The 15,434-nt window shown below is 52.0% G+C and overlaps 1 protein-coding gene across 1 annotated transcript in view; it reads left to right on the top strand.

Moving 5' to 3' along the window:
* The window catches only part of ATP2B3 (ATPase plasma membrane Ca2+ transporting 3), a gene marked incomplete at its 5' end in the record, with an annotated part of 50,476 nt that extends 39,456 nt beyond the window's left edge, over positions 1-11,020 (top strand). The window contains one exon of the mRNA XM_081126606.1: positions 8,031-11,020. Within this exon, the coding sequence (XP_080982732.1) occupies positions 8,031-8,348 (318 nt within the window). The 3' untranslated portion in view covers positions 8,349-11,020. The remainder of the gene's footprint in view (positions 1-8,030) is intronic.
* Between the last annotated feature and the right edge of the window lie 4,414 nt (positions 11,021-15,434).

Consider the following 15,434-nt stretch of genomic DNA (forward strand, 5'->3'; position numbering starts at 1 on the left):
GGCTCTTGTGTGAAAGGTCCTGTCTTCCTTGCCCACCTCACAGCCAGTCTGCACTTGTCCCATGTGCTGAGAAAGTCTCTCCAGCACACCCAGGCCTCTTGGCCAACACCACTTCTAGTGAGAGCCTCAGGCTCTCCAGCTGGAAGGCCCAGGACAGGGTGTGGACAAGGAGCCTAAGGGTCAGAGTGATAGGTGACCTCACTTATCAATGCAGGCCCCAGCACATAGCACCAATGTAGGAAGTAGCTGGAGAATGTCCTTGGAGCCAGAGGGAGAGGAGCATTCCCTGGAGGGGTAACCAGGGGAAGCCAGAGAAGCTGTGAATATTGGGACTCAGTGTGTCCACATCCACACCTGCCCACCCTTCGTAGCCAACCTCTGATGCCTGAGGCACCCCACACCATGCACACAAGCATCTTTGCCTACTCCAGACTCAGGAGTCCCAACATGGCCCCCACTCCCTCGGTAGAGCACAATGATTTCCCAGGTCCAGGATGGCCTTGGCTGCCTCCTCCCCACTCACTCAACCATTTCTCCACCCTCCCTGGCCTAATGGCCGCCCCACATCATGGCTATTTCATCTCATCCTAGGGTGTAACACCTTCCCTTCGCAGTCACCACCTCATATCAAGAAATCTCAGCTGTGTGAGGTCAACCCATATGAGCAGCTTAGGAAAGAGCATTTCTTAACAACCATTTTCAGTCTTTTCGAAACCAAGGGAGTACAAAATCCTATCCCCTCTTGGTATGTCAGTGCCCCACCCCATTCCTGCCCCAATCACATTCCCCAGCTGAGTGTCAGAATCCCCCAAGGTGTGGCCAGCGATAAGCAGCAAGTCCAGGGAGCTGGATGGCTGCCTCCAGGTACAAGCTGGCACACCCCAGTCCCTCCCCAGCCACATTTGACCTGATGGCCCTCCCATTCCAACAGGCAGCTGAGCCTGGCCCGACCCTTCCCAAAGCCACACCGGGCCTCTATACTCGAACGTTTACTGTGACAGTGGTTCATGAGAAGGCTCCTGACCCAGCTCAGCAAAAGGGACAGGTGCTGGCAGTGAGTTTGGTAAGATGTGGCCAGAAGGGCTCCCTCAGGGCTATTCAGTTCTAATTAACCATGCCGGAACCAGATCACCGCAGCTGCTTTATTTTAACTGGCTTTTGCAACCTTCTGTCCAGCTTGGCAAAGCCAGGCCAGGTGAGCCCCACGATTTCCTTGGACAGCCCCTTCTGAAGCCCAGAAGGAACATGCTCATCACACACAGGGCAGAGAAACCCCATCACTGAGGCAGTCTCATGGAGGGAGAATCCTTGCAAAGCCAAAGCAGTCTTGTTTGCTCCTTTCTCAGAAAGTTCAATGATTTAGAGCCAAGTCTCCCCACTTGGGTTTCTGGGAATAGTGTATTTGCATTTTTTTTCTGGGCTATTTCACATTGCGCGCGGTCTCCACACTAGAAACAGTATCAGCCCTGCCCTTTCTGAGCCTGGGTTAGCTCAATGCAATGTCTTGTTTACATTGGCAGCATGAGCCTGGGCTCTCCGGGTCCTGGGCACACAGGATAGGAGGCAGTCTGCACAGAACTCACCAGCCGTTAGTTAGTACTTTGGCTGCCGACATACACAAAGCTGCGTCTGTAATTTGGTTTGGGTTCAATCCCTCAGTGCAAGGGCCAGCTCTGGAGTTTGCATTTTCACATTTCCTAATCCCATGGTGAGGACAGGGAGCCTTCTCCTTGCTGTCCCTTCAATTGTGGCCACGTCACCCCACACTCTCTGTGTTGCTTTCAAGTCATGGTTCACCCTCACACCTGCAGGGAGGGTTTGGGCCTGGGAACTCTGAAGTTCCTGGCAAACAGCTCCCATGGCACTCCCTGGCTGCTGCGTCCAGAATTTGCTCTAAATCCAAAGCCCAGATGCCAGGGGAGGCGACAGGACCCTTCTCCTTGCAGAAGGTTCTGGATTAGTGGTTGGTACAGAGATGGACATGTTCGTCAAGTGTGTGGGGGCTTTCAGGGAACAGCGGGAGGGCAGGGCAGGAATCAGGAGAATTCTGTGAGCTCAGCAATGAGGCAGGAGCAGAAAGTGGGGAGCATGACAACCCGAGCCCTCTGCTCCCCCAGCAAAGGGGAAAGGCCAGAAGGTGTCAGCATAGTTTCTGTTGTTACTGTTGTCATCATTGTTCAGGAGCCTTTGCTTTTATTTTCCTCTTCCTTTCTTTTCATTCCTTTTTTATATTTCTTTAATGGGAGGGTGTCCCTCAGTCCTTGGCTTGCCTCCCTGTTCCACATCCCTTCTCCACCCCCCACCACCTGCATTGCAAACTCAAGTGGTTGAAAGTCAAAACAAAAGTGGGGCGCATCCACTTTCAGCTGTGACCTTTACCCCGTCTGTCTGAGCCCCAATCATCCAGCAGTAGTAGGGTGACAGTGCAGAGTATGACCCAAGCACCCTTTGGCTTCAGCTCGGTGTGCCTGGGTGGCCCTGTGAGCCTGGAGTGTCACCCGGGTTCAGGCGGAGGCCGGCCAGAGGTCGCATGTGGGGCAGGGCCAGGCAGCAAAACACAAGCAGAGGAGCAAGTGTACACTCAGTGCAGCAGGGCACAGCCTCTGAAGAGAAGGGAGCATCGCAAGAGAAATGTCAGGGACGCTCTTTTAGATAGAGGTTGTCCAGGGCAGCCTCTCAGAGGCTGGATATGGAAACGGAGTGCCAAACAAGGAGCAAAGGGCCGCGCGGGATGGTCGGCAGAAGACTGGCCCAGGCAGGGAAAAGGCAGTGCAGTGGCCTGGGGTGGGACTCAGGCGAGTTAGAGTTAAGTGGGTAGAGAGCCATTGACTGGTGACGCCCTCACGGCAGACACATGCCAGGCCATGTGGGCCCTACTTTCAGCACCTGCCCACTGAACCCCTGCTGGATGCAGGTGCCATGCGAGGTGCTGGGTACATCAGTAAACCAGACAGACAAACCCCTGCCCTCGGGGGCCTTATATTCCAGAGAGAGGAGACAGAGGAGAGAATCATGGGGTGGGGGGTGTTTGAAGGTGAGTCATGTGGGAAGAAAATGAAGCAGGAGAGGCGCTGGGTTCTGAGGGAGAGGGGTGGGTTGTGCTCTAAACAGGGAAGGAGGTGAGGCCCACTAGGGAATAGCCTTTCTGGTGGGGGAAGCCCCGGTGCAAAGGCACTGAGGCAGGAGTGTGCCTGGGGAAGAACCGGGAAGCCTGGGCTAGAGTGCAAATGGGGAAGGGAAGAGAAGGGCCTGAAGTGGCCCTGTTGGGGCTTCGGGTTTTCCTTTGAGGGAGACACGGCTGTTGAAGGATTTGGACCAGTGGAGGGTATAGCATGCTCTGGCTTCTGTTCGGAAGGATTGCTCAGGCTTCCATGCTGAGAATAGACTTCAGAGGTCAGCAGAGGCAGCAGGAAGACCAAAGAGGAGGTGTAGGGGTGGGTTGAAGTGAGAGGCAAGCAGAGCTCTGAGTCTGGAGAGAGCTATGGGATGGCAGAAAGCTGGTATTAAGGCCAGGGCAGATAGGAGCCTATAGGAAATGCATTGGTGTAGATGAAAAAGAGAAATGGCCCAAATACGAGCCCTGAGGCCCTTGGATAGGAGAGGGTAGGTAGAGGAGGGAGGAGGACCTGGAGACCCAAGCCCACCGGGAGGCCAGGCTGTGGTGCCAAGAGCACTGAGTGCCCAGCCGGGAGGTCCCCAGAGAGTGGGGGCGGGAGACGACAGGGCAAAATGAAATGGGGGCCATGAGTACCAACAATTCTCTCCAAGCTGTCGCCAGCAGCTAGAGGGGATTTGGGCACCAAGAGAAGGTCTCTTTCAAGATGGGACAAATGAGTAACCTAGACAAGGGAGAGGAAGATGGCGGCTGGCGCGACATCCTGGAGTGGGTGCAGGAGCTAGGGTGGACATCTGGGCAGTGAAGGAGCGGGGGCATGAGGGACATCGTGCCTTAGTTTGGGTGAGACAGGAAGCTGCAGGAGAGCCTCCCAGCCCCAGCCCTGGCCAGATCCTCCTCGGCCTTCCCAGATACCTCAGCCATAACCCTAGAGTCAATCATCTTTACTGGAGTGTTTCCATGTCTCTCTTTTACTTCTGAATTCTCCTGCTGGAGTGTTTGGAGTCCCCACCAGCAAGGTGGGGGAGGGAAGGGCCTGACCCAATAGTCAGAGAAAAGGGACCCCAAGGGTGTCTGTCACACAGGTAGGAGGAGATAGAGGGACCAGATGGGGGGGGGAGTCCCTGCCTTTGGGGCTTGTGAATCCGAGGGGCCTCCAGGGCCCCAGCAGGCAGGGCAGCAGCAGCGGAGATGGGAGGGTTCCACAGTGAAGAGGTCGGGAACCAGGGGCCACAGGACACACTGATGTACGGCACTAGGGTCAGGTATCCAGGTGCCTCCCAGGTTCTACTAGAGCCCTTTACTGGGATGGGAAAACTAGGCGAAGGCTAAGGTCAGCAGGGCCAAGGCAGAGGGTGCTCCTCGGCCTTCCTCAATGGCCCATTAGCCATCTGAGCAGAGGTGAAGGAGCAGCAGGTACAGAAGTCTGGCATGCCAGGAAGGGTAGGCCTGGCTGCAGATAGGGGGAGGTGATACAGAGGGTGCGTTTGGCATCAAGGGTATGTGTGGACTGTAGGCAGCACTGACAGACAGCCTTGAGGGTGGTGAGGTCCCTTTTGGAGTGGTAGCAATGGAGAGGTGGTCTGAGGACCCCACCCTGGGCCCCTGGGACCATCCCAGGCCAGGAGAGGAGCCTGAGGAGGCAGTGAGAGCCAGGTGCTGGGAAGGGCACCGCTTCCACTGTCTTGTGGTACTTTTGCTGGGACACACTGAACTCTGCCACGGGCCCGCCCCTGGGACCCATGTGTCAGCGCTGGCTGCCAGGGCAAGTGCCTCGTGGGAATGTTTGCCACTCCCCACCTCAGGCACCCACGGCGCCTGCCAGCGTTGAGCAGCCTGGAAACGCCCCGTCATAGACAAATGCCAGGCCCTTTGTTAATAGCCCAAGATTTGAACGCAGGGTAATGGAACCTGCAGGGTAATGGAACCTGCAGGTCAGCCGCAAACCCAACAGAAAGCCCCAACCAGCAGAATGTCTGAGCAGTCGGCCCTGGCACCCTCTGTTGGTGACTGAGCAACTGCTCTGTGCCAGGTTTTGGCAATAGGCAGAAAAGAAGCAGACCTAATTCCTCCCCCAAAGCCAGTGACAAGACAGGCATTAAAGTGAGTCTTTAATTACACCCGGGAAGAGCGTACTGAAGGAAGAGCATCCTGAAGTAAACTTCCAGGCCTGAGCATCAGAAGCTGGGGAGGGAAGGGCTGACTACCCTTTTGGGGCAAAGACTTTGGAGTTCGGCCAGGTGCTCAGAGACCAGAGGAGGGTTTAAGCAGGGACCTGGCCTGATCATGTGACCCAGGTCCAAGTGAGGGGATGGGCTAAGCAAGGGGAAAGGCTGTGGCCAGAGTCACTGGATCATTGCAGGCAAAACCACCACAAAAGGCCCCCAGGGTCAAGGGCAGCAGCTTGCAGCTTGCTCTCATTTCTGTGACTTCAGGGGTGTGGCCCACAGCTGGAATGGGTACTCCAGCACCATGGCCACACAGCCATGTGGATGTCCTGGTCGCTCCCCCACAATTCTGGCACCAGAAAAGGACCAAATAATGAAGCTATATCTACAATGGCTACAAAAAGTACATTTTGGGGGGTTTTTTTTCATTAAAAATGTCAATTCTCAATTTCTGTGTCACCCTGATCTCCAAAGCCAATCTGGGGGAATTAAGGAACTAAGTGCAAATAGTTGGCTGGCTGCAATCCGAAGATGTGGCTTCACCAAATTCATAGAAAACTCTAACCAGATTTAATATGTGGAGGTAGAAAATTCCAATTTTATGGAGCTCTTTGGCTCACTATTTTGCACTTGAAAGACTGTGAGGTTTGCCTGGTTTAAACTGATCCAGGAGCACTGTGCTTGGCAGAGCAATGCCTAGGGTCCAGATGCTGGAGGGTTGAAAGGAACTCATTGTCAACAGTGTGATGATTCGTGACCTAAATGAGGGAGCAGCAAACTTCTGAAAAGGGCTTTGCAAGCCAGGTCTTTGTCCCAACTACACAACTCCGCAGTTGGATCTTGAAGACAGCCATAGACAATGCATAATGAAGGGTGTGACTGTGTACCAATACAAATTTATTTACAAAACCAGGTTGAGGGCCAGAGTTAGCTCTTAGGCCACAGTTGGACAACACCTTATCTAAACCAAGAAAACCAAATCCCAGAACCTTGGACCTGGAATGACTTTGGAACTGCTATTGTGCTCACCCACTCACATAGGGAGGGGCTGGCTTCGCCATCTCAGCACAAGGCCAGCTAGCTCAAGTGGGGCCCACCAAAGGCCTTCCCATTGACTCTGGCTTCTAGAAGCAAGAGGGAGCCCAGACTGGGGGCCAAGAAGTGAGCAAAGAGAGACAGCAACTCTGTGACTTGGAAGCCCAATGACACTTGAGCACACATGTAAGTGAAGGTGGAACACCATAGAAGGGGGGGAGGTCAGAGAGACTGAGGGGCTAATTCTGGGAGCAGGGTCTTGCAGAAGGTACAGAGGTCAGAGAGCCACCATGGCTAGGGAGCAGGGCATTGTGGGAAGCTCTTCCCTCTGGAGAGTTATGCTGATTTGAGGTCTGCAGATGCTAGTGGGGTGGCCAGGGAAAAAGGTGTAAAAAAGCCTGAGTGGAAGAACCAAAAGAAGTTGTCTTGGAGAGTGAAGAGGAGGAGGAGAGTACAGCATGAGAAAGGTTGGAGGGGCAGGTAGCACCAGATTGCAAAGAGCCTCTGGTGGCAGAAGATGTGTGGATAGAAGGGTCTGCTAAGGGAAAAGATGACCCAATCAGATGCACCCAGTTGCGGGCCAGGGGGCTATAAAGAGACACAAGGAATGCCACAGTGGATCAGAGCATCTAGGCGGGACAGGTTTAGTGGGTGCAAATAAAAAGTGGGGCCATTTTCAGTCTTGGATGCCTCCAGATGGGGGACTAGAAAGTTCTCAAGCCTGGAGCTCTGAGGAAGGGCCTGGGCCACAGGCTCTGGTTGTAGCCAGATGAGTCCCAGAGCCATGTCCAGAGCTAGGGGGTGGACCTGGGGGTGTGGAGAGAGAGGAGGGCCAGGGCCAGGCCAGGGCTTTCGGGCACCCTGGGACAGAGAAAGGAACAGTGGAGGAGATGGGGTCAGAGTATCCAGTGAGGTAAGAGGGGGGCCAGGTATGGGTAGTGTCAGAGAAGCCAGGAGAAGTTTCTAGAAAGAGGAGCAGTTGGCTATGTTGAGTGCCCCTGAGGAATCAAGTAAGATGGAGACACAAAAATGGCTGCTGGACTTAGCAGGAAGACTGATGGCCAGATAGTCTGGTCATGGCAGGTGTTAGCTGTGGCCAGGAGAGCTGAAAGGGAGGAGAAGAGGTCCCTAGAGAATGAAGGGACACCCACTCAAGAAAGGTTGTCAATGCATCCATAGGCTAGAGACTTTCTCTTACCAGGAAGTTCTTCAGACTTTCTGGTAAGAGAAAGTGAAGAGCTCACTCTCCGGCATTCTCCCATCTCCAGATCATCTTTCTGTTCTACCAAATTGGAATTCAGATTTGGCAGAGACCCCAGGGACCACCTAAGCTTATCCTGCCCCAGTGCAGGGAAAGGGAAGGGAGCAGCCAAGAGCCCAGGGCTTCTGTCACCCTGTAGTTCCAGAGTATCTGCCCAGGTCAGCCTAGAGAAAGCCACTGCCACCTGTCCTGCATGTGGGTAAGTTGACAAGACTGAGACCCAAACTGAAAACCCTTACCACAGCCAGGCAGAGCCACCCCAACTGTTCCATTTCAATGGATGAACATTTGTCACACAGTAACCCCCTGCCATTGATGTGGGTGGAATTTGCCAGCACCCAGTCTGCCATTGATTGTCTCCTTTCTTCCTTCCTTCTTTCCTTGCTTCCTTGCCCCCTCCTTCCCTCCATCATGCCCCCTGGGGCTCCTGTCCCTCCATCTCCCGCTCCAGATCCGAGTGGTGAAAGCATTCCGTAGCTCGCTCTATGAAGGCCTGGAGAAACCGGAATCCAAGACTTCCATCCATAACTTCATGGCAACGCCCGAATTTCTGATCAACGACTACACCCACAACATCCCACTCATAGATGACACGGACGTGGACGAGACCGAGGAGCGCCTGCGGGCGCCGCCCCCACCCCCCAACCAGAACAACAACGCCATAGACAGCGGCGTCTGCCTGGCCACGCGGGGGACCAAGTTGGCTACCTCGCCAGTGTTCTCTTCCGGGCCTGGGAGTCTGCTCCACAGCGTGGAGACGTCCCTCTGAGCATAACCACCGCCAGCACGCGCACCCCTGCACGCGGGCACCCAGGCGGGTGCGCAGGCCTGCGGGAGGGCACAGCCAGGTGGCTGCAGACGTTGCTCGCTTGCACAGCACTTGCAAGAAACGGTCCATTCATGACTTCTTACCCGGGACCAAGGAGATGAGGAGGAGGAGGAAGGGACGAAAAACCAGAGAACAAGAAGAGCTGTGTTTCCCACTTTTTTTCTATCAAAGCTTTTTTTAATGACCACTACAGTGCCACCAGATATTTGTCATTGGGCTCTGCGGTGAGGCAGGGGGTTGGTTTTGGTTTCTTGGGAACTTTGTTGCACCCACTGGAAAGCAATTGGATCAACAGATTCATACAAAAGGAAAACAGGCAAGCGCCACTTTGCGAGGTGGGGAAGGGCGCCCCTAAGCAGGCAGCCCACACACGGACCCAAAGCACCAAGCACCCCACCCCCAGGACACGTGCAGTGGGCGCGCGTGCGGATAGACATCTACGCACATATATGACCAGATGCATATTTAAAGAATAAGGAACTATTTATCAGCATGATATCTCCATTCCTCTTATCAGGTGTTTTTATTTCGAAATTTCATTATTTATTGTGGCAGGCTTTCTTTTTCCCCCAGGGAACTAGACTGCAAGGATAACTTTTTGGTTACTTGCCCTACCCAGAGCTCCTCTCCTCCTCCCCCCCCCCGCCCCCATCCTCCCTCCTCTTGGCACCGTTCAGGCAATGTCTCCATTGAGGTTCCCAGTAGAAGGTCGGAGGTGAGGACGAAAGGGCGAGGTTAAGATGGAAGCAGCTACAATTGGAACATTTGCACTTTGAGACCCCTGCCTATTGATGGGATTTTTTTTTAAAAGGAAAATACCAAAGTATTGATGAGAATGATCCCTTCCAGGAGGTAGAAGGGGGAGTTTTGCTTTCAGTTTCCTTTGGTTTCAACTCCAATTCCAAGTGCTGAATTCTGGTTGGTGGGCTTTCTTTGTCCAAGGTCCAACTTCAAGAGCATGAAGCTCTGCCCCCTGCCACCTCTGACCCCATGTGGGGACCCAGGATGGGGGGAGGAGTGACAAGAGTCAGACAGAAAGCAACGGAGGAAGAGGTACCATCAAAACCCAAGAGGAGCTGACATGGCTGCAATGCAGACTCCAGCCCTCTTGGCACCTCCAACTGGACTCCCACACTTTGCTTTGGCAAATGCCAAGTTGTTGCTGAGGCGCCCATAAAGTGACTGGGGAAAGTTCTCAGTACAACCAGCCAAAGCACTCTTCTGACCCCAGCTTTCTCATTTAAAGACAACTATGACCCATAACAGCATGGATTTGTGTCTGTAGCCACCTACTGCGACATCAGGGAAACAGAAGCTGAGGCAAAACCCTGGGAGTTAGGGCACCTCATGTCTGTTGCTCGGATCCTACCTGTGGCTCTCCCTCATGTGCCTGGAACGCTGAGGAGGTCAGCTTCCTGGCATGGGCTGCAGGTAGGGAGGGCGGGGTCTGGGTGCCCCACGTGGTTCCCTCAGGAGCCTCTCCTTTCAGTGTGCCAAGCCTTGATTTCCCCCGAATGCACCTTAGCTGGGGAGGGAAATGCAGAAAAAGAGATTCTTCTACCATCTGAATTCACCTGTCTCACATTTTTCAGGGAGGCAGTGGGAGTCCAACCACGGCTCCATGTGCTTGGTGTCACTTGGGCCTGAGGCTGAGCCACTGGGGGACAGCTGGGAGCTGAGGGACATGGTGTCAGAATGGAAACTGCAGGTGCGATGGGCACATTCGGCAGTTGAGCGGCAGCTGGACTGGTGGCAAGGCTGGTCCGCCTATCACGCCCCCATCTAGCACTGGGTCTCGTCTTACTTCCATCTGCATCTGTGCGCATCTGCGCCGGCAGCCAAAACATGCTCAGGCTCCAACATTAACATGAATGCCATGTCACCCCTTAACAGGAGTAGTCACATCTCGGGCAAAGGAATTTCAGTTAGCAAAGAAAATCCCACTTAAAATGCCAGCTACAGATAACTTAAAGCCATTCCTTTTTTCCAAAGGGCACATTGAGAATGTTACCCACGTGTAAATTGTCCCTATGTCCTTGTTTAAACAACCACAACAAAAAGGGCAACTCAATGTGTTGAGGGTCTGTGTGTTCTTAAAGAAGAAATAAAATTGGAAATGTCTAAACTGAAGAAGACAGGCTCCACAATGCTACACTCATGGGCTTCCTTCCACTCTCTGTTGTAGACACCTTGTCAGAACAAATGGTCCACATATATTAAAGAAAACCCTCGCTGCTGCTGTACAAAGTTGCCTACTGTACGTGTCGATTGTCTAGTCCCTAGGTTGCCTTTCCGTGGGCTGCGTGGTTCAGAAAAGGGGGGCCGTGACCTCGGATCATTGCTCTGGTTTCTGTAGTCTTCAGGCCGAGGGACCTGTCTCATCAGGGAGCCCCTCTCTATAAAACATTATATTATATGGAATGGCTTGGTCAACTGTGTTCAGTTATTAAATATGTTTTACATTTTTATCTGCCTGTTATAAAGATGAACAAAAAATATCTTAATGAGGAAGACCACAGATGCATAATAATTTAAAGTCTGTAGTTGAATTTCCTAATTAAAGAATAGACCAAAATTTCTGTGTATAAAAAAATGAAAGGCTCCTACAATCCTGGTCTGGGTAATGTGTGTGATTTATTATTTGGTGAATTCGCATCTGCAACAAAATAAAGGTGTCTTCGTCTGCCTCGCCCTGCTGGGCCAAGCCCTGGGAGTGGCGGAGTTCTCCTGAGTGTGCAATCGCCTTTCTAATCCTATGGAAGGGTTTCACCTGTCCTTAGGGTCAGGCACTCCTGGCAGAGGTTTGCATGGTGGTCCTCTAACTGTCTTGACCTGGAAGGGCTGGACCTGAATGCCTACTCTGGTGTGTCCTCAGAGGAGGGTGGGGGTGGGGGACCAGAGATGATCAAAACAATTCAATACCAGCAAACAAACCCAAACTCCAGAATCTTGGCACACAGGTAGACTCTGTCTTCTTTTCATTGTGGTAAAATATACACAATACAAATGTTACCATCTTAACCATTTCAACCAGTGCAGTGGCACTAAGCACGTTCACATTATTGTGCAACCATCCCCACCATCCAAGTCCAGAACTTTCCATCTTCCCAAACTGAAATCTGTCCCCATTAGACACTAACCCACACCCCCCTCCCTAGCCCCTGGCGCCAACCACTCTACTTTCTGTCTCTCCGAGTTTGACTCCTCCAGGGGCCTCGTAGAATGGAATCATACACTATTTGTCCTTTTGTGTCTGGCTTATTTTACTCAGCATAATGTCCTCAAGCTTCATTCGTGTAGAAACATGTATTAGAATTTCCTTCCCTTTTAAGGCTGAATGACATTCCATAGCATGGATAGACCATAGTGTGTGTGTTTTGGGGTTTTTTTTTTCATCCTCACCCAAGGATATCTTTTCCGTTGCTTTTCAGAGAGTGGAAGAGAGAAGGAGAGAGAGAGAGGGAGAGAAACATCAATGTGCAAGAGACACATTGATTGGTTGCCTCCTGCATGCCCCCCGACCGGGGCTGGGGATGGAGCCTGCAACCTAGGTACGTGCCCTGGGCCAGAATTGAACCCGGGACCCTTCAGTCCACAGGCCAGTGCTCTAACCACTGAGCCAAACTGGCCAGGGCTAGACCATGTTTTGTTTGCCTATTCATCCGTCAGCGGACACTTGGGCCACTTCCACCTTTTGGCTGCCATAAGTAGTGCTGCTGTGAACATGAGTATACAAATACCTGTTTGAGTTCTTGTTTCCAATCTGTTTAGGTAAATACCTAGAGTTGGAATTGCTGGATCAAACAGTAACGCTATGTTCAAGTTTTTGTGGAACTGCCAAACTGTTTACCACAGCACCTGCACCATTTTATACACCCCAAGGAGGGCCCAAGGGTTCCAATCAGACTTCCTCTTTAATTCAAAGCCATGGAAAGAAAAACCATCATTTTACTCATTCACTTGCTCCATGGGTCATTCCCCCATTCATTCTTTTACTCACCAGGTGTCTTTGAACACCTGTGCGAGGGGGCATCTGTAGTCTGTGGCCCGTACCCTCTGCTTCACCAGCAGAGCCACAAAGTCAGCTCTGGCCTGAGACTTGCAAATGACTACTGCGGTGACAGCGCCAAAACTCCCCACATCTCATTTCCTCATATTTCAGCCCCTCCACCCTGTAGTCACCCTTTTAGAGTTTGCAGTGCCAGAGGATGCATTTTCAGGGAAAGTGCCAAGAAAGAAGAAAAATGGCTTCTCGGTTCCCTCCCAACCACCAGAATCTACTAAAAAAGGCAAAAAAGACAAATAGCCCCAAACAGCAAACAAATAACAGATCCCTTGCTTCTCCATTGATGTGTGAGTCCCCCTTGAATCATAAAACTAAGTAACTCTAGATTGGGCCAAATGCCATAGCAAGATGGCATTATGGAGAGAGACTGTGTTCCACCAAAAAGAATCGTTAATTTGTGTCTGGCTTCTTTTCCATTGATTTACACTACCAAATATGGTATGGGGGAAAAGGGCACTTAGCCAAATGGCTTTGGGGCAAGGAAACACTACAACACCCATCTCTCCACAAAGCCGACACCATCTTTACCACCCAATGACACTTGGGAGCAAGGGTGCATCTTGGCAGTCTGAGGAAGGCCCATGTAGGAGTTTCCTAAGACCGCTGTAACAAAGTTCCACAAACTGGGGGGCTTCAAACAACAAACATTTATCCTGTCACAGTTCTGGAGGCTGGAAGTCTGAAATCAAGGACTGAGCAGGGCTACACTACCTCCACAGCTCTGTGGGAGGGTCCTCCTTGTCTCTTTTATTTCTTCTGGTGGCCGGCAATCCTTGGTGTTCCTTGGCTCATGGCCACATCACTTGTCTCTGCCTCCATTGTCACATGGCCATTTCCCACTGTGCATGTCTCCTCTCTTCTTCTAAGGACACCAGTCATGTTGCTTTAGGGCCCCCACTCCTGTAGAATCTCGTATCACCTAATGATATCTGCAAATACCTTATTTCCAAATAAAGTCCCATCCCCCAGGGGGTTAGGGTGTAGACACCTCTTCTGGGGAACACCACTCACTCCCTCACAGTTGGAAAGGAAGGGATGGGCCAAGTCCCTTGTAGGACCTGGTTTGCCCTCCTCCTTCTACCAGGTTGACATGCCAAGTAAGGCTCAGACACTTATCACTTTACAGTAATTAAGATGTGCTCTGGACTAAAAAGTTCCTGGGAGCTTCAGGTTCTAGAAAATCTTCTTGATCTCTCATTGCTGACTTTTTTGAAACTAAAACAAAAGAGATGAGAAGTTGTATATCTTCAATCCCCATTACTTTTTACAAAAGCCTCAGTATGAACAAACAAAAACCACCCTGTACCACTGACTTTAGTTTATATCCTATAGCCAAATGTCCTTACAAAGTTGGGCTGTCATGTCACATATTCCCAGACAGTGTCACATACATCCCAATACCTTCCCTTCATCTCTATTCCAATGACAACACACACTGAAGGTAGAGCTTCCAGTCCTGGCCACATCAGGAAAGCACGCAGAGTGACAAACACTGAGATGACAGGCCAAGAGTCACAAAGCCAGCCTGTCCCAGGGAAGTGTGACAAGCACACAAGCAAATCAAGGGATTTTTTTTCTTCTGCTCCCCCCCCCACCTTTAAAAAAAATTTTTTTATTGATTTTTAGAGACAGGAAGGGAGGAGAGAGAAACATCGATCAGCTACCTCCTGTATGCCCCCTACTGGGGATCCAGCCCTCTAACCAGCAACCCTCTGGTACACAGGACGAGTCACTTTTTTTTTTTTGGTCAAGGGATTTTACAATAACGATCACAGTCTGAGGTGATTTGGTCTGACCTGCTCAGTTTATAAAGTGGGAAACTGAGTCCCATAGAAAGGAAGCCACTCAACTGGTATTCTGTCATCAGAAAAGGAAACCTAGACCCACAAAATCTCCAGAGAGCCTGCATTAGCCCCTGCCACCCCGAGCTTTCCGGTTGTGCTTTCCTGGTTCAGCATGGTAGCTATCAGTGGGGGGTGGGGATGCTCATTGAATCCTTAGGGAGCTTTATCCAACCATTCCCCTTGGGTCTGATTTGGGGAAGGAGGTGGGGAGGGGGATACACTGGAACAAGTGTAGTTTGAGAGCCCTCCCGTCCAGAGCAGGGTTTCTGCCTTCTGAGAGCTAAGAGTGCGGCCTCCTGTCAGGTGCATGGAGACCAGCGGCCTCGCTGGAGGCGGAACCTGAGATCCAGAGAAATAGAAGTTTCCATAGGAGCTTGTGATCTTGTCAGGGAAGAGATGATGAAGAATCCAAAAGTGAAACATCCATCTCTTAGTTCCATTCAAAGTAACAGTAACTGCTGGCCAAGGGCAGTGCCTTGTCAGCACAGGACGAGCAAGGCCTGGGGAGGGGGGCTGGGCCCGGTTTGCTGAGAAGGGCGCAGCAGAGGTGAGGCGCTTTTTAAATGGCCAAAGGCAGACAGGACTGGCAAGAGCACCAAAGCTGTCCTCAGAGGCCTGCCTGGGTGGCCCCCACCTGCTGCTCTCCATGCTCAGAGTCCTACCCCTGGGTCCTGAGCGTGGGCACTGACCCTGTTCTCCAAGGGCTCCCAATTAAGCTGGGTGTAGAGGTGGAAAGGACACAGAGGAAAAGGGGGCATGTACTTGGATCCCTCACCCTGAAGACAAATAGCACAGTCACTTCATAAACTCAAGCAAGCCCCACTGCCTGACTTGTCATGAATGTGTGACCTCTCCTTGTGCCTCCAACCAGGGATGAGTGCTCTAAAGCACCCTGGTGGACTCCAGGCATTCCAGCCATCCCCCACACCAGTGGATGCCATAGGGCATGGCAGCCAGTGTCCACAGCCCATGCTCCCTTGGTAACAACCTCTCAAATGAAGGGAAGTACCTGGGACAGTCCCCCAGACCATACGCCATTGTGTGTTACAGGATGGTCCCACCGGTGTGTGCTGAGCCCAGTGCGGGTTCCCAGGGAGAACCACCCAGGCTCTGTTT

The sequence above is a fragment of the Miniopterus schreibersii genome (genome assembly GCF_964146895.1).
Source record: "Miniopterus schreibersii genome assembly, chromosome: X".
Lineage (NCBI taxonomy): Eukaryota > Metazoa > Chordata > Mammalia > Chiroptera > Miniopteridae > Miniopterus > Miniopterus schreibersii.